Source organism: Dromiciops gliroides, chromosome 2 (genome assembly GCF_019393635.1).
Source record: "Dromiciops gliroides isolate mDroGli1 chromosome 2, mDroGli1.pri, whole genome shotgun sequence".
Lineage (NCBI taxonomy): Eukaryota > Metazoa > Chordata > Mammalia > Microbiotheria > Microbiotheriidae > Dromiciops > Dromiciops gliroides.
This window is the reverse complement of record NC_057862.1, coordinates 277,268,931-277,288,922: the sequence shown is the minus strand read 5'-3', so window position 1 is coordinate 277,288,922 and position 19,992 is coordinate 277,268,931. Positions and strand designations below refer to the sequence as shown.

Sequence of the window (19,992 nt, the reverse complement as noted above, 5' to 3'; positions counted from 1 at the left end):
TGAGAGTTAGAATAAAAGACCTGAGTGCCCGAAGGCAAGAGGCGGCTAAGGCCCTTATTGTATTAAAGAAGTTCCAGGCACAGCAGGTGGTAAAGAGATGCAGTGGATAGAGACGCACTGCAATGCAGTCAGGTTGTACATTTTATTTCCCTGTATTCTTAATTTTAAATAGTATCTCATAAATAAACTCTGCTCTGATTATTTGGTTGAGAGGCTTCCTAATATTTTGCTTATCAATTTTGGAAGTGGAGCAGTGTGATGGAACTTTATAAACGGCCCATGCTAAGTTAATAGCAGTCAGTTAACCAAATAGTCAAAAGTCCCCAGATTAGTCCCCCAGGCAGATTAGCCCCAAATTAGGCCCAGTCAATTTAAAATATTTCTACATTTGAATGGCGACCACGAAGGGACTTATGGCTCACTCATAATTTTCCAAAATTTACAATTTTTCATATAATCATAATTTTTCATAAGTCCAGGTATATAAATTTTCCAGACTAGATTAGCTTGTTAATAAATTTTTTTTTACAATATCAACACCCATATTTTACAGATGAATAGTATGAGTTCCAGGGCAGAGAAATTAACAACATAAAGCTAGCAGATCTACGATTCAAATCCAGCTCCTCTGATCTCAAAGGGAGAGCTCTTTCCATTACACCATTTAGTAAAAATGTTAAGGCCTCTAAACCAAGTTTCTTTCCAAGGAGGTGGACTAATTTCCAAGGGCACAACTCACAAAACAAATAGGAAAAGCTGTAGGTCATGTGTTGCAGTCAATTTAAAGCTCCTATCACAGGGCCTGGCATGTTTGTTTCTGTGTTTGTAGTTTGATGTACTTGCCAATTCTATTATCTAGCACTTCTTTATTTTTTTAAAAAAAGGTCATGACATTTAGAATAACAAGGCTGGGGAATTAAATGTTCCTTTACATTTTTAATTTCTGACCACAATTTATCGCTGAATATTATGTGAATGTGATTGAATGGATATGGAAAGGTTAATATAAACTACTTTTAAATTGCAAATTTGCAGGGCTTAGCCTTTACCCAGTTATACAATAGACATTAAAGGGAAGTTTATGTCCTGGCTCCAGAGCTGGATTTACATTTAGCTAGAAGCCTTTTCAACATGTCTATGGGTTGTTGTTTTTCCCCCATTGAAATATTACTGAGAGCAAAAAAGCAGCTTTTTTTTTCTCCCTTCTCCTTTGCTTCTTCCCATGTTTGTGTTCAAAAGTATTTCACAAGTAAAACTTCTAGTAAGTAATGGAATTAGACAATCATCTGTCAACATGATTTGTGTACCATAGTCCAGCCCTCAGGTTGAGAACCCCATAAGAAAAAAGAAATTAATTCCCTACCCTTTTCTGCTTTTCCAAACAACTCAAGTGAAGAGAAAGGGTAATTTCTTTGGGAGAATACTGTCTTGGGGAAAACTAGTAGCACATTGTTCATTTCTGTCAGATCTTCCTGACTTGTAGACCCCATTAACATCTTCTGTTAGACCAAGAAGGGTTCCATTCTTCCCCTAAGTCCCCAACAAGGAACTAGAGGCTGGCCCTTACCCAATATGCATTTCTTTCTCTCTGGAAAATCTAACATAAAGTGAGAATAATGCAATTAGCTCCCAGAGATATTCTTATTTTTTTTCTTTGTTTTTCCTTGGGGAATGGAGATCTAGGCAAAAACAACCTTGTAGAAATGTTACCAGAAATTGTGGAAATGCCACTGACTGAGAACAAGAGTAGAAAACTAAGACTCTCCTCAAATTATTTAGATATGAGACGGTTTGGATGACAAATTCACCTTTCCTTCTCTAGTTCAGGTCTGAAAATTAAATGGTATTAGATCTTTTTTTTTTTTTTTCAGGAAGAGAATAGCAATGACTAAGGGAGGCCATCTAAATAGGCTATAGAAAGATGTGAGCCAGGAGCTTTGCTGCCTGGGACAAGGAAAAAGCTGCTTTCTAGAATAATAGATCTATAAATAGAAGAGACCTGTGAGACCATCTAGTTCCATCCCCTCATTTTAGAGATAAGAAAACTCAGTTTCTTCATCTGTAAAATGAAGATAATAATATCACCAATCAAATGAGATAATAATCATAAAGTACTTAACACAGTGCCTGGTATATTGGAGGCACTGTATAAATGTCGACTATTATTAATGATGATGATGAGGAGGATGGTGATGATGATAGAGGTAAAATTACTTGCTTAAAATGTCACATAGGCAGATGCCAGATGTAGGATTTGAACCCCAAATCCTCTGAATCCAGAGTTAGTATTTTTTCTATTTTTTCATAGTTTGACTCTCAGTGAAATTCAACTAGGGTTTTAGAGTGGGGAGTGGTGGGGGGAAAAGAGATAAAAAATAAAGCTGAAATAGGATTCTAAAACCAACTTCATCCACCACAAACTTTTACAAAATCCCCAACTTGATTTGATTCCATTCAATTTTATTTCATTCTTTTATCATATATTAAACACAGGGTGCTGGGTAGGCTGTGAATACAAAGATGAAAAAGATCCAATCTTTTTCATCTTAGAACTGCATGTACCATATAAGAACAATGCAGATACACAGGGAACTTAACAATAAACTTAAATTTTTAAGAGGCATTTATCGAAGATGGAAGTGAAGGCATGTATTTATAAATGAACACAAAAGAGTACCATGGACCTATAAGAGTAGTTCAGAAAGAACTTTTGCTGTCATTAAAAGATAAAGACATCAAGAGGACATTTTTTATTGAAGCTGGGGGAAAGTTGTAAGATAAAAAAAAGTTTTGCTCAAGGTAGATGGAGTGATAATAATGGATGATGGAGAGAAGGCTGAGCTGTTTTTGCTTTAGTTTTCTCAGCCAAAGGGAATGATCTTTGAACTGGAAAGGACAGAACAAAATTGGTCATTAAATGTTAAGCCCAAGACAAGTGATGAAATGGAAAAGGGAGGACATAGCTGCCTCCATTGAGTTTAAGTTTTCAGGCTTGGATAAACCATATTCCAATGTTGAAAGAACTGCTAGTTATGATGGCTGAGCCATTGTCTATGATCTTGGAAACATGGTAGAAAAAAGGAAAGGAAACACAGGATCTGGAGTCTACAAACTACAAACCAGTAGGCCTGACTTCAATTATTGGTAAAAATTCTAAACTCTATGATGAACAAGTTGTTAGAAAGAGAAGCAGTGATGACCAAGAACCAGCATGGCTTCCTAAAGAACATGTTGAATGTTCCTTAAGAAACTGACTTTCATTACTTTTTTGTTCTATTCTAATATGTCAAGCTATTATTTTGTGCTTTTAACATATAGCTATATTGTATCCATATGCACACCTTCTGTCCAGATTATGTCAAGCTTTGAAATGGACAAAATGTAGTTTGTTCTAAAGAACATGGCTTTGAGAGTAACCACAAATGGGCAATTAGTTGGGACCAACATTGAACAGGAAAAGGCAAGCTATTTGGCCTATAGGATAATGCAGGGCTATATTAATGACCCAAAACTTCTCCTTGGATCACTTTTTGTATTTTAACACTAATATTCTACTGGTGCTATTGTGTAGCCTCAAGCTGTGGGATATTACAGTCAGAAAAGAAGTAAAATTTAGTTTCATGGGCAAGGAAAAGGAACATGAAGGGTACAAATAGGCTGCAACATGCAACAAATATTCATATATGAAGAAGAGTAAGAATTAAGGATGTCATAAAAAAGAAATTGGATGAGTCCAATGGTGAAAATGAGATACAACTTTTGGGTTGCCTATATGCTCTACTGGGATCACGGATCTTGTGATGAACTTATGAGTGAACATGAATAAGAGTTAATGGATGATCTACATCTATAATATTGGAGGGAATACCCACATTGATGACACTGATGACAGCAGAAATTTATTTGAGAATTTGATTAATATATATACATATACACAAATAGTTTAAAAGAGCTATGATAGGGGCAGCTAGGTGGTGCAGTGGATAGAGCACCAGCCCTGGAGTCAGGAGTACCTGAGTTCAAATCTGGCCTCAGACACTTAACACTCACTAGCTTTGTGACCCTGGGCAAGTCACTTAACCCCAATTGCCTCACTTAAAAAAAAAGAGCTATGATGTCATAGGTTTTGTAGGCAAAATAATTCATCACTTGATGGTCAATTTTAATATACATATATTGAAACTGTAATGATTGGAGTGACGCCACGTGCTGGAGAGTTACTATAGGAAAGCTCCGCCATGAGGAGAAGGCATCTGAGGACAGGCCATGCGGCTTTTCTTGGCATCAGGAAGTGACATTTGCTCATGGGTACTGTCAGTCAAGGCTACCAGCCAATTAGCTTGGAGATGTGTGTGCAAGTAGATGGGATGGTCCCAGTTTCACAGGAAGCTTGTGGGATGAAGGAGGTGTGATTCTCGTTCTTTCATGAAGACTCTCATGGAGAGTGGACCTAAAACGCATGCTCCCTGAGATAGATAGATGTAGACATCTAGGCCTCTTTCTCTCTCTTCACCAAATTCTTATTCTCCATTATAAATGCTTAAAAGTCTAACTCTTGCTAAAGCTTATAATTTATTGGTGACCATTCATTGGATATTTTAGACAGACTAACTAGAATTTTAGTGCCTTATAAAACTTAAAATGACCAGTAAAGCCTAAAAGATTCCCAGCTCCATTAAACTAAAGCTAATTTTACAAGTTTTCATTAGAAATAAGAACTGGGCAACATTGTGTGATGAACAATGGTGATAGACTTGGCTCTTCTCAGCAGTGCAATGATCCAAAACAGTTTAAAAGAATTCATGATAGAAAATGTTCTCAACATCTTGAAAAAAGAACTGTGAATTATGAATGCAGATTGAACCATACTGCTTCTACTTTTGGAATGTTTTTTCCCCTTCTTTTTCGAGGTTTTTCCCTTGTGCTCTGATTCTTCTTTCACAAGATGACTAATGTAGAAATATGGTTAATGTGATTGTACATATACAACCTATATCAGACTGCTTTCCATCTTGTGGAGAGAAGGGAGGGTAGGAGAAAAAAATTTGGAACTAAAAATCCTGTGAAAACAAATGTTGAAAACTATCCTTATATGTAACTGGAAAATAATAAAATATTTTTAAAAATAAGGGCTGGGAACCCCAATCCAGGAGGACAGGATTACTTTCTTCAGAATCATCATAAGGTCTTTCCCTTATCTCTGCCCTCTTGCTTTAGAATTAAACAAGTCTGTTCTCAGGAAAAGTTTCTTTTATCCTTATCCTTCAGCTTTGTGCTATAATGTCAGGCAAAATACATTAGTAATTTCCCATAATCCATGATTATGGAATCACCCCAGCCCCAGTCCTGAAATTTGGCCTTAAGAAGTTCAAAGAACCCAAGAAATAAGAGTCCAAGGAAGTCTAGATCTTACCTAGAGTCCCCTTCTTTCTGAGACATATCAAACTCTCCTGGCCAATATCTAGTTTTACCTTTGCAAAAGTTTATTGCTTTTCTTTGCCTAACACATCTAACCTGAAGGATTATCAACATTTCATTTTCTTTTAAGTCCTACCCACTGCTATAGGCTATATTTGTATAGAAGATATTGCATAGAAAAGTCTTAGCCAAAAAGCTTCCCTCCCAAGAAAACTGTTTTCTAAATTCTGAACTCCTACTGTCTGACCAGAAGACTAAGGTGGACAAGTGGCCTTCCAGACCACTTCCCCATGAGAAATGTCTCCCAGTATCCAAACTCACTGTTCTTCTCTGTCTTGTGCTTGGGAGGTTCCGGTTCTGGGAGGCATGGGCAAGGTCCCTCACACTGGGCCACGAAGCCTTTTCCGGAGGAACAGGAATGGAACTCCAGCTTGCACTGCAGAGAAAAAAGTTACAGAAGCCTTCAGAATGCTTGGAGAATAGCTATATACATAAACTACTTGGAAAATGCACATTAAATAAGGAGGAAGAAGTGTGAATTAGTGAAAAGGCATATTTAGCAAGAAATACAGTTACATTTCTTCAAAATACAAGCATTTTCAGTAATTGCTTTTTAAAAAAAAATGCCATCCAGAAAGAAAGTTTCCTTAGATGCCAAAATAATCAGAATGAGACTTTCTGTGGAAGCCAAGTATTTGAAACAAAGTAGTAGTCCATTAATTGTGGAGTAGTAGAACAAATTGTAGTCTAGAAATATAATGGATAACAGGCACTATAAGAAATAATGAAGATTAACAATTTAGAGGAACATGCAAAGACTTATATGAACTGAAACACAATGAAATAAATAGAACTAGGAAACCAATGTGCAGAATGACTATAATATAAACTAAATGAGTGATAAAATGAAACTGAACATTGTAATAAGAATAAAGAAGCTTGGCAGTAGAGTTGAGAAAATGAACCTTTTTTCCCCTTCACTACAGAGATGGGGGACAATGGATGTTGAATATTGTATATGTTCTCAGATATGGTTGATGTTTTGTTTTTTACTTAGCTATTTTCTATTTATTTATTTATTTATTTATTTATTTATTTATTTACTTACTTACTTACTTACTTACTTATTTATTTATTTACTTACTCACTTATTCATTTATTTATTTATTTATTTATTTACTTACTTATCTATTTATTTATTTATTTGTTTGTTTGTTTGTTTGTTTGTTTGTTTGTTTATTTATTTATTTATTTTTAGTGAGGCAATTAGGGTTAAGTGACTTGCCCAGGGTCACACAGCTAGTAAGTGTTAAGTGTCTGAGGCCGGATTTGAACTCAGGTACTCCTGACTCCAGGGCCGGTGCTCTATCCACTGTGCCACCTAGCTGCCCCCAGCTACTTTCTTTTTTAACATCAAGGATAACTCAATTGTTAGGGGAGGGATCTTTAGTCAAAGATGTGATCCAACTACAAAAGGTAACAGTAAATTTTAAAATCCTTTTAGATATAATTGGCCTTACTTTAACCAAGAAATTAGACTAGATTATTTTTAGCATATAAATTCTATACAAATGGTTGTTGATAACAATTATTCTCCTACTTTTCTTTTAATTTTTTTTAATTAACAGAAATGTATTTTTCTCTACTTTCCACCTCTCTTCCCCATTAAAAAGAAAAAAAAATAGAAGTTGTAACAAATATGCACACTTAAGCAAAACAAATTCCCACATGTTCTCCCACTTTGGGAGCAGCTGGGTGACACTGTGGATAGAGTGCTGAGCTTAGAGTCAGAAAGACCTGAATCCAAATCTGATCTCAGAAAAGTTCTATATATATATGATCTTGGGCAAATCACTTCACCTCTGCTTCAGTTTACTTAACTGTAAAATGAAGATAATAACAGCACCTACCTCACAGGGATTTTAAGGATAAAATGAGAAACAACTTGTAAAACACTTAATACAACACCTGGAACATAGTTGGCAATAAATGCTTTCTTCTTTCTCAAAGAGTTTAATACTTATCTTAGAATATTCTTCCTCATCCTTACCCTTTGTCCAACATACAGATAGATGTCTTCTTGAATACCTTACCATCTCATTTCAATGACCTCCCCAATTCCTATGACTGACATCTTCACTCCAACTTAATGTATCCACATATAAACTATAATCTTCATTACCCTGAAACTCCTCTCAATAATCATCATTTATTTTTCTGCCATTTATATTATGTTCTCTTTCTCCTAAACCTACTATTTGCCCTCACCATGTTCACTGAGTCCCTTTAATATTTTTTCTGCTCTCTGCATTGATTGCTTCTGCTCTGACCTTTCTTTCTTTTGTTTTGACACTGTAACTAGACAGTTCAACTATTATGGTATTCTCTAAACTTTTATTCTATTGCAACTTATAGCTCATTAAACCTGAACACAAAATCACTTGCCTCCTTTGTTCTCACATACATGTTCCTAAATACTGCAGGAAGAATCCACTGTGCCTAACTTTGTGACTTTGAAGTTAATCCTTAAAACCTCCCTCTCCCTTTTCCCTTACCCTATCCATTATCTCAATACCTATTAACAATCGGTATCAGTCAACGCTACCCAGTAGTTTTTTTCCTCCACTGGTGTTTATGCCACTTCTCTCTCTTCTGATTGTTCTACTATCTGTCCCATGGTTCCTTCTCAGTGTCCTTGATGGGACAGAATCCTTATCTCTCCTCTCTTACATGGATGTCTCTCAAGGCTCTCTGTCCTAGAACATTTTCTCTTCTTTCTCTACCCTTTCTTTCTTGATAAGCTCCTAAATTCCGATGAGTTAAATTATCATTTCTTTGAAGCTCATTCCCAAATCTACATATACAGCCATTATCTCACATCAGAATTCCATTTCCCACATTGCCAACTACCTTTCAGATATCTCTCCTTGGGTATTCCCCTGGTATCTTAAACTAAAAATGCCACTTGTAATCTTTTCTCCAGACCCATTCTGCCTCTAAATTTCGGTATTTCTTTGAATCTAGCCCAGTTTTCTGACTTTGAAGATATCCTTACAATGTCCCTCTCCTTCTTCCCTAACCTCACAGTTAATCAGTGGCCAAGTTCATAGGATCAGAGCCTTAGAGCTGAAAGGGACTTTAAATACCACTTAATCCAAGTCTCTCATTTTTACAGATAAGGAAACTGAGGCAGAAGGATGTGACTTGTCCAGAGTTACTTAGTTAAGAAGTGAGGTAGAATATGACTTGAATTCAGGAATTCTCAAATTCTAATTCCATAGCACTTCTTATTTTATTCCCTTATCTCTAGTTATAAGGCAATTATCCTCATTCAAACTTTATTCACTTCTCATCTGGATTAATGCAACAGCCTCCTAATTGTTCTTTTGCTTTGTTTCTCCCTACTCTATTCCATACTCTACACAACAGCCAAAATAATCCTCTGAGGGCAGAAGTATAACCATAACACTACCTTACCCACATACATCCACTAAGGCAGTTAGAAAAGAGAATAATACATAGGACATGGGAATAAGGACTATGATTTCAATGAAATTGTGAAGGCTCAGGTGAGGAAACTACCTTTACCAATATAATTGGTATCTTCCCTGCAATTGCTTAGAGGTCAGTGACTTGTTTAGGGTTCCAGGCCTCATATTTTCAGAGATGGGACTTGAACCCAGTCTCCCTGACTTTGGGTGCACTCTTTGTCATGTTCCCTCCCAGGTACAGTATATGAAGGAGAATAGCAGTGGAGAGATCCAATTCACCAAACATACATAGAAGGAATCTTGGAGTCATATAGAAAGAAGACCTGATCTCAAGAAGATCTGAGTCCAAATGCTGCTTCTTGACACTCACTGTTTCACAACAGGGAAGTTATTAACTTCTCTGCCTCTTATTTTCTTCAGTACCACTCCAATATCGTTTCCAAGAAAACCTCAGATGGGGTCATGAAGAGACGAACATGACTGAAAGGACTGAAATACTACTAGTAGCAGCAGTATGGGTAGAAAACTATCCTTGGTACTGGTAGTACCTGGTTCAGTATTAGATTCTGACACACACTGGCTATGTGACCCTGAGCGAAACACTTAGTTCTCAGGATTCTAGACCAGTGAAGTCAAACTCAAATAGACAGGAATCCCTGTGGCTACCTATTGACTTAGAAAACCACATTTTGCATCATCTATGTTATATTATATTTTTAATTATTTTTGTTAAGCATTTCCTTTAATCTGCCTTACCCAGAGTTTGACATTTCTACTCTAAGCATCTCTCTAAGACAACAAAATGCAGAGGAGACATCAACCTACATCTATAGAGAAAGTTTTCTCCCTGGAAGTTCTTTATGCCACTGATTTCACAGGGTCAGTCCCTATCACTGAAAGAAAAATGATTTATTAAATTCTTTGGGAAGAATTATTATGTAGTTTAAATCCAAACTTATGTGATTAAAGGTTATCTACAAACAGAATGTGGCTTGACCCCAGTAATTCTTTAGGAATTCCAGAAATGGCTACACGGTATTTCCAATTCCCCCAGACCCCAAATCTCCCCAAGGTATTCTTGTTTGGGGTTACCATTTCCAGGAACTCCCGAGGGGTCTACCCCAGGCTTGTGTTTTGGGTTATGGTTACTCATATCTATCTCAATTTACCTTGATTTTAGGATGCGCTCTCAGCAAAATTGTTTAACCATGCATGCAGATTCCTGTGTGGGAAATCTTTGTCAAAACCCTATATAATGTAAACCTCCCAGAGCCTAGATGACAGGAAGTCATATCTTCTTTCTGGCTCACTCTCCTTTACCAAATGGCCTAATACATTTATTTCTAAAGCTATTTCAGGTTTTAGGATCTGATTTCACAAACCATATCTTTTATTTTCTTACTAAACTGTGTCAATTGTTTTAATTGCTATCTCTTCTATTATCTACCAATGCTCTAAACGCAGTAATGTTTAATAAATTTTTCACGAATGAATAAAAGACCAAACTGAGATCCTAGTGTCATACTAGGAGATTCTACAGACCATGTAATCTAGCCAATTTGTTTTATATTTGAGGAAACTGAGACCCAAGGTGGACAGATGAACTTCTAAAGAACGCAGAGGTAGTGAGAAGCAGAGCTGCACTTCCCACCGAGGTATTTTGGCTCTGAATCCATTGTTCTTTAGACTACTTTGATTTTATAGATCATACTCGAAACCTGAGAGCTGAATATACCCTTAACCAAAACTAAATCAGGACTAGGGTAATAGGGTACAGAATGGTGGGTTGATTTATTAATCCAAGAACCCTCAACCAGACATTTCCATTTTAAAAGTCAGAATAAATTAAGGCAACTAGGCCAATACTTCCTATTTGTGTGACCTTGACAAATCACATACCTTTCCTGAACTTCAGTTTGCTCATCTTTAAAATGAAGGGATTGGGGGGGGGCAGCTAGGTGGTGCAGTGGATAGAGCACAGGCCCTAGATTCAGGAGGACCTGAGTTCAAATCTGGCCTCAGGCACTTAACACTTACTAGCTGTGTGACCCTGGGCAAGTCACTTAACCCCAATTGCCTCACCAAAAAACAAACAAACAACAACAACAACAAAAAAAAAAAACCAAAGAAATGAAGGGATTGGACTCAATGCTCCTTTCTAGCTATAGGTCTATGATGCTGTTGTAATGGGGTCTGGCACACATGCTTCCCACGGACATCTCACCATGTGAGGTGACTAGAATCTTGCTTCTGGGGGAGCTACGATGATGTGTAATGGAAGTTTCTTGAGAGATCAGGAGCATGAATGGACATCCTGTAAATGGATCTGATCAGCATTGATTGGTGTTCTTGTTTTTCAGACATATCTGTGGACTTTTTGACCCCATGGACCATAGCATTCCAAAACTGTCCATAGGATTTTCTTCACAAAGATACTTTGCCATTAAAATGGTTTGCCATTTTATTCTTTAGTGGCTTTGCATTTCCTTCTCCAGTGTATTAAGGCAAACAGAGGTTAAATGATATCCCCAGGGTCACACAGCTAGTAAATGTCTGAGGTCAGTTTTGAACTTCCTTACCCCATGACCAGTACTCTATCCACTGAACCATTTAGCTGATTGGTGGTAGAAACGTTCAAAAAGGCTTATCAGCTTTAGTCACACCATTTTTGCCTCATTTGATAACTCCTTCACTCATGGTATCTCGCAAGATATAATGCTATAAGGGAAGAAGCTATAGGAGCTTTGCCCTTGGTCCTTGGCCTCTGTTCTTCTGTATTCTAGGGGTTTTGTGTGTGTGTGTGTGTGTGTGTGTGTGTGTGTGCGTGCGCACGCGCGCGTGTTGTAAGTTAAGAGAGTGAAGTCTCAGTGATGTTGTAAGCTTAAAAAGGTTGGAAAAATCCCTTAGCATCCCAGAATTCCAGAGTCCAAAGGGTAATTTCATGTCACCATGTTCCAGGTCAGGTTTTGCAGCCACTCTAGCATCAGTGCCCAGAGGAACAAGGACCTTCTGGACATATGCCACTGAAAAGTTTGACGAGGATTCATCTGGAAGAAACTGAGTTAAATTAAAGAAATTCTCCCCTCAAAAATGAGTAGCATAGAGAAGAGTATGCCCCAAAGGTCTAGGGTGAAATGTTTTTATTTCTTCCTATATCTTTAAAATAAATATTCCTTTTAAAAATGTAATTGATTTTAGATGGTCAGATGGAACTAGGGTGCCCATAACTGGCCAAAAAGGATGGGGCAACATAACAAATGGGAGCTCAAAATGATAACCATAAAGAAAAGATACTCTAAAAGCCTCTTGAGGTACTCTAGGACCCCGAAGCCCAGATAGTAGCTTTCCTGGCCCTGGGATAGTGAGGTAAGAGTATACTTGCTATGCTATGATCTATACTCAGAAGACCTGGGTTCAAATCTTATTTCTAAAGTTTCCGATATGTGTGGTCTTGAAAGACCACAACAAATGTATTTTATGCCCTTCAGGTACCCTCCCAGCTCAAAATCTGAGCCTATGAAAGAGAAGGGAGGGCCAGCTTGCATTTTGTTCCACTAGGGGGCAGCACACATCTCTTCTTCCTTTCTGTTTAGCTATATCTTTAGACAATTTCCCAGAAAAAATGGTGCAGTAGGCCCCTATAGATCATAAAGAAATCTGTCCCTTTTAGATTGTATCCTCTACAATATTAGTCACAATGGTCCAATTTGTAAAACTGGACACCATATTGAAAACTATCATCTATCTTTCATTTTGTTCATGTGGAATCCTAACCATCAGAGTCCAGTAGAAAGTCAACCACTGTAAGGCAACACAGACATTGCTACCAAGATACCTAAATTTTAAGCTAGAGTGGTAGTCTATTTAGGGTAAAGGAAGACCAAACAAAACGTTTAAAAGGAATATGCCTCTGAACATTCTTCTCCCAGTATATTTTAAAGTTCCCAGCTAAACATTCTACACAGAAATTGATCCCCCCTTCCTAAAATTTTATCAGCTCAGCTATTCAGCTCAGCTATTCAGAAATATCAGAACTATCCACAAAAGAAGCCCAGTGTAGCAGAAAGACTTGAGTTTGTTATTGACTTCATATCAATTTGGTCATTACTAGATGTGTGAACCATAGAGTAAGCCATTATACTACTCTGAGCCTCAGTTTCCTAATATGTAAGGTGGAGATAATACTATTTGTACTAAATACCTCACAAAGATAATGTGAGGGTCAAATGAGAGAGGATGGATTAAAAGTACATTTCAAATTACAAAGCTTTTTGAAAATGTGAGCAGTTTATCATCATCATCACCATTACCATCATTATCATCACCACTACCACCTCTACACACAGGAAGCACTTACTAAATGCTTGTTCAGTGAATGAATGCAGTGAGAGGTGACATAACAAAAAGTCCAGTGGGAAGAAAACTAAATGAGAAATTAAAAGCCTTGGATCCAGCACTTACAACCATATCACCATCAGCAAGTCAGTTAGCTTTTCTCCTCCTCACTTTCCTCATCTATAAAATGAGGAGGTTGGACTACATGATGCCTAAGATGCACCCCAGCTCCAAGTCCCTAAGTATACGTTCCCTTCAGCTCTAACATTCCATGACTCTAAATATCCATGATCATAGATGTTTGGTTTAACAAATTTCAAAATAAAGATTCTTTAAAGTTTGAAAAGAAACTATCTGCCTGGACCAGGGAGAGCAGCCTTAGTTCACCAGTACCATTTAGTTCATTTCACCCACTAGGCACTGCTTCTGTCTCTCTTACAGAGTTGGAGGTAAAGAATGATGACCACTACCCTATTTAAATGGAAAGAGACCTGAGATCAGTTGTTTATAATTGATTGACTAATTAGAGTGTAGAATAATGAATTTCTGGGTCAATGTGTACCCTCAACCAGGCATTTACATTTTAAAGCTTTTAGCTTTAATTGCTCAACAGAGGCATTTGCCAATGCCATGGAGAATGTCCAGCAGAGAGTTCAAAATGAAGAGAGATTCCCTATAAAAGAGGCAGTTCTTCAGATGCTCCTGTTTGCAGATGACATTGCGTCACTTGAATAAAATATCAAAACCCTGTAGAGACTCCAAAATGAGATATATAATCAATCAAAATAGTTTAACCAAACTACATATAGGATAAATAAAAACAAGAGAATAAAGAATGCTTATCCTTCAATCTATTGTATGCAGCTGTATGGCTAAGCCATAAAACTGATTCATCAATCGACAGACTATTGTCGATTGTTATCAAATGGAAAGTGAACCAGGCCCAGAACTGAGTTGGTAGAGGAGAAAAGACTGGATTGGGAAATTGCACAGTTCTTTTAATGACCCCAAGCTTCTCCCTGAAACAAATGCCCATCACTTTAACATCAGCATTTTTCCAGAAATACTTTGGGGTTATTCCTTTGACTACCACAGTTTCCTGAAAATTAAAGTTGCAGATTACTGAAAGGTCATGGTGAACACAAGTATTGTAATACAGTCAAAGTGGAAAATGGTAGAGGAGAAACCATGCAAACAATATCATCAGAGATATATGACTGGGGAGGAGAGGAGCTAATCATGTACTGAAAGCAAGGGATAAAAGATGGATATCCTCCTTAATTCATTAGTACCCATGTAATGTCAAGAGACACACATCCAAAATATTAGAGTAACCCCTCTGTGGAGGATTTATAAGAGGACATGGATGAGATGAAAGGGCTTTCATATACCCTGTTAGAAGGAGTACCTATGCCAATAAGACCACAGATCTATTCAAATAACATCAACTTTATTTGTGGAATGAAAACTTCTTTCATTACTTAGGGAATTTTAGGCATCAACAAGCATGAAAGGAGAAATCTATGGTAGGTAATTGGAGCACCATGTTCATACTCTAGATAAGGCTACCCAGAATAAAAACTTGAACCATTTCTTTTGGATAACTGGATGCTGTAAGTTCAAAAAGGACAGTCATAAAATCATAGAAAACAAAATGTCAGAGCTAGAAAGGATCTTCAGAGTTAATTAGTCCAATCCTATAGTTTTATGGATGATGAAGCAGGTCCAGAGAGGGAAGTTAATTTTCAAAAAGGCACAAAGCAAGTTAGAGTAAGAAACAGAACTAGAACACAAGTCTCTTGACTCTTAGTCAAATGTGTTTCCCCCCCAATACATCACATTGTCTCTCCTCATGACAGAAGCCAGAGGTTCTCCTGGATGGGTTACACTAGAGGTCAAGCTGGTTCTAATTACTGAAGAGTTAATGGATTCAATTGTTCAACAAACAAAGAAAAATCATGAAATGTGCAGAATACTGTATCTGGGGAAATATAAAGATAAATAAATCAATATTTGCCTTTAAGGAAGTTGTTATCAAGTGGGGGCTATATAATGTAAAATACACAAATATGATGGAAATTATATATTGCATTGTCTGAAAAAGACAGGACCAGAAAAAAGATGGGCAAGTCACATAGCAAGAGTGCAAGATAGCTAGCAGACCACATATGTGCTATACTACCCTATAGTATATACACACATACATACACACATATACACATATACATACACACATGCACACACATACACAAAATGTCAAGAGATCTAAAGAAAAACCCTCTTCTCACTCCTGCCATGTTGAAGAGATCTCCTACCAAGCACTTACAGAAGGATGTGGTTTTCCATATCACATAAATCACATAAATGATGGTTAGATACTATGAACTATATCACTGGGGAAAATACCCACTGTTAAAGGAAGTTATGTTGTGAGTACTCTCTTAATTTTGGTTCAATACCAGGACAAAATGAGACGGTCAAAAGTAAAAAAAAAAAAAATGGGTTTAGTTTGCCCTAACACAGAATATGGAAATGGTCTGGTCCTCAGGGTAGGAAATGGTGAAAGACATGGTGAGTCATGTGGTCTTCACCAAATTAGAAGGTCCCTGATTATAAGAGGGTGGAACTTTTAATGCCCTTAGGTGATCAGGAAGCTGCATTAGGGAAACAAGGGCCAGTGAGGTCCTGGGATTGCTTTGTCACTTTGTCACTTTGTCTCTTTTTTTAGGGAAAACTAATCCCTCTTGCAGGGATAAGGAGGAAGCACATTGTGAGGAAACACTGGTAGATATTAGTCCTATTTTTTGTTGCTGTTGTTGATGATGATGATTAGACATGTCTGACTCTTTATGACCCCATCTGGGGTTTTCTTGGCAAAGATGCTAGAGTAGTTTACCATTTCCTTCTCCAACTCATTTTACAGATAAGCAAACTGAGGCAAACAAGGTTAAGTGACTTCCCCAGGGACACACAGCTAGTAAGTGCCTGAGATCAAATCTGAACTCAAGCCCTCCTGACTCCAGGGCTGGCATTCTATCCAGCAAGCCACCTAGCTACTGTTTAATTCTATCACACTGACACACTTAAGATTACATATCCATCAAACTATAAAGATAATTATAAACAAGGAACATGTGAACACTATACCTCAAATAAAAAAAAAAACATACTCAAGGTTTTGGGAATTTTGTGTAGGGTCACAGATGTTTGGCTCAACTCATGTGGAAAACCCAGAAATTCAGTTAATAGCAATAGTCTCACTCATCTAACCAGTCAGTTTTGCTGAAAATCTAGATTCAGAGAGAGAAAACTGGTTTTAAAAAGATGGACACTGGACATGCAACTCATAGGACTCTACCCCAAGCAGGTCAAAGATTGAAAGGTCCCATATAAACCATCATATTTAGAGTAGCACTTTTTAAAAAAAATTTTAATTTTTTTTAGTGAGGCAATTGGGGTTAAGTGACTTGCCCAGGGTCACACCGCTAATAAGTATTAAGTGTCTGAGGCCAGATTTGAACTCAGGTACTCCTGAATCCAGGGCCAGTACTCTATCCACTGTGCCACCTAGCTGCCCCCCTAGAGTAGCATTTTTAAAGGAGCAAAGAACTAAAAGCAAAGTAGATGCCCATCAATTAGGTAAATGATGAATATAGATAATAGCAAAGTAGGAATAATATAAACTAATGTAAAGAACCAGAAAACAAGATACCAAATGACTATAACAATAAAAGACAAAGATCAACAAGAAGAATAAAAACTGAACACTGGATACTTATAAAGGCCTACAGTGTGACCCAGCAAGAGAGATAAGAATACATTTCCCTCCTCTCTTTGCATCAGTGGGACTATAGGTATTGAAAGATGCATCTCCTCTCTGATTAGTTGATGTGTTATTTTCTTTTTTTCTATTCTTCATTATAAGGATTGATTCTCTGAGGGAGGAATATATTGAGAAATTATCATGACAAAAAACAAAATATATCAATAAATAATTTTTAAAAGAAAATAAAAAGATGGACCCTAATGAAGATTGTTCCTTCCCAATGAAAGCTAATGTTCAAAGTCTTTGGATAACTAGTGACCTAAGATATATAGTACTCAAGCAGAGCATTTTTGACCAGTTATTTTCTCCAAAGCAAATGTCCATGTAAAATATTATCTATTCACTCCTCTGATTGTCCATACTGCAAAGGAACACGTATAACTTCCATCACTCAGGAGGTAAATCCTTGGGCCTTACCCAGAAAATGTACAATAGTAAACTTAAAAGACATTCCCTATTCCTTGAATTTTCTCTAAGCCTAATCTCAACCAAACTGTTGCTTCTCTTTCTACAAACTCAAGAAATTTGTATGTCTCACAGAATTTAGAGTTGCTTCTCTTTTTGTTGCCAAAAATGCCTGGATGGCACATATTCCTAGGAGAACTCAGAAAGGACGTTCATCTCATGAGAGGGATTCCATTTCAGTGTTTCTGTAAGGCAGTTTTCTTCCCTTTACCCAGAAGAGGGAACAGATCAAAGTTGCCACCCCTGCTTCCAAAAGAATGATGCATTGTAAAGTATGTTGGACATGGAGTTAGAAAAAAAAAATGGGTTTGAATCTTGCCTCTACTGCTTCCTACCCATTTGATTTTGGATTAGTCATTTGATTTCTCTCAATTTTCCTTATCTTTAAAATGAGGTAGTGGGACTGGATGTCGGTTGTGGTAGAAAAAAATATCTTCTCCATGTAGGTTAGGCTATTTTTTCCTTAAAAGGAAATGAAATCATCATTGAGATTTAATTGGTCTAGTAGGCTAAGGCTGAAACCATTGAAGTAGCTTACTGAAAACCTACACACAAAAGCCCAGCTCACACATAGAGTTGAGCCATTCCTCAGAACTGACATTTCCTGATGGTGAGGGATATAACGCAGCTAAATGGGACAGAGGCAGAGGAGCTGCCTCTAATTGAATCAATACAAGTATTCTTGTTGAATTTTTGTTAAATGTTAGATGGTGTTATGTCTTCTTTCCTTCTAATGATAAACCTGTACCATCAGAGAGGTCTGAGTTAGGTCTGACTCAGAACACCATCTGAAGTTCCTTCCAGCTCTAATTCCATGATCCTATGTTCTTAAGAGACTACATAAAACCAAAACCCAGATAAGAGAAATAGTGACTTGAGAAGGTGTCTGGGTAAGGTGACACTAAGAATGAATGTAGAGATAAATGTACCTATATGGAATTAGACAACAGTTTCAGTTGAGATAAGGAAGTGAAAGAAGCAAATGACATTTAAATGAAAGTCAAAAGAATATTGTTTAAAGATACAAAATGGGTCCTGGAAAAAGCAGATTAATTGTCCATGGATCATATACTGTACATTCCTTTTCTAGTGTCTTTGCTCTAATTCTCGCAAAGATATCTTTAGGCACATGATTTATTTTATGAAACATCTCTGGCTCCCTCACAATGTACTTCCTAGAAACTTCTGGAATAAATAACAAAGGTTCATCATTTTTCTATGTTATCTCACACAACCTGCTCAAGGCAACATCTGAAACTCAGCAAAATTGTGGGATATGGTGTGTTTTTTTTCTTTTTGTTTTGTTTCCAACAAGGGTTTCTTCAGATAAGTATTTTCTCCCCTTCTCTTCCAAGTCTGCCTCAGCAGATAATTAGAATCTACTGGAATTCTTTCACATCTCTGACAAAGCACTATTTGTTTACTTGGATTAGAGTAGTGTCTGCTTATGTGGACCAGACCTAAAGGTTCTGTCAGCACTTTGATTATAAACCTCTATTTCTAAGAGAATCTGCGGGTTGGGGGTTAAAAAAAAAGACTTTTGCTGGAGGCTGGAATTGGAATACATCTTAGCTTGAAAGCCATTTTTCTTTTGGAAAAATAAAGGAAAAGACAAGGCAAATACAAAAAGAAAAGTAATGCTTGGCATTTGGTATTGGAGAAATACACACACAGTGCTGGAGTGGGGTGGGGGGTGGTAGTGTCAGAGGGAGATGCTACAAAGAGCCTAATGCCAATTCTGTACTAAGATCTAGATCTGGCTTAACTAAGCACAGAATCCTTAGAACTCAAGGAAAAATTCTAACTCTTTTGGATAGACAAAGATGCCATGCAGACTGGCATTTTTTCCAATACTTGGGGTCCAGGCACCCTGAGTACATAGTCTCCTGTGAAGAATCATTTTGTCCTAGGCTCAATCAAGCTCTTACTCTGTGCTCCATTGAAGGGAATCATCTTTGAGTGAATATAATATAGGGCCCAGTTGTATTAATGAATAATCAACAAGCATTCATCAAGCAACTACAATGTCTAAATATAATAGTGAGCATCCCAAAATGGCAGGTCCTTCAATGCTGAACAAGCACATATGCTTTCCAGAGGCAGCCCTGTATGGGCTCAGCACTCCATGGGTATCCATAAGGCACTATGCTCTGTGCTGATTGTACAAAGAGAAAAAATGAAACAGTCTCTACTCTCACGGTTCTTATAACCTAATTATGGAAACAACATAAGTATATAGAGAGAGTAACTAGGTGGCACAGAGGATAGACAATTGAGCTTAGAATCAGGAAGATTCATCTTCCTGAGTTCAAATCTGGACTCAGACACTTATTAGGTATGTGACCCTAGGCAAATTATTTAACCCTTTTTGCCTCAGTTCTTCATTTATAAAAATGAGCTGGAGACGGAAACAGAAAATCACGCCTGTGTCTTTGCCAAGAAAACCTCAGATAGGGT

The 19,992-nt window shown here is 37.3% G+C and overlaps 1 protein-coding gene across 3 annotated transcripts in view; it reads right to left on the bottom strand.

Annotated features, from left to right (window-relative positions):
• SPOCK1 (SPARC (osteonectin), cwcv and kazal like domains proteoglycan 1) overlaps window positions 1–19,992 on the bottom strand; it is an 809,827-nt gene that overhangs the window by 139,391 nt on the left and 650,444 nt on the right. For all 3 annotated transcript variants that reach the window (XM_043984938.1, XM_043984940.1, XM_043984939.1), the window contains one exon: window positions 5,740–5,854. In XM_043984938.1, the coding sequence (XP_043840873.1) occupies window positions 5,740–5,854 (115 nt within the window). The remainder of the gene's footprint in view (window positions 1–5,739; window positions 5,855–19,992) is intronic.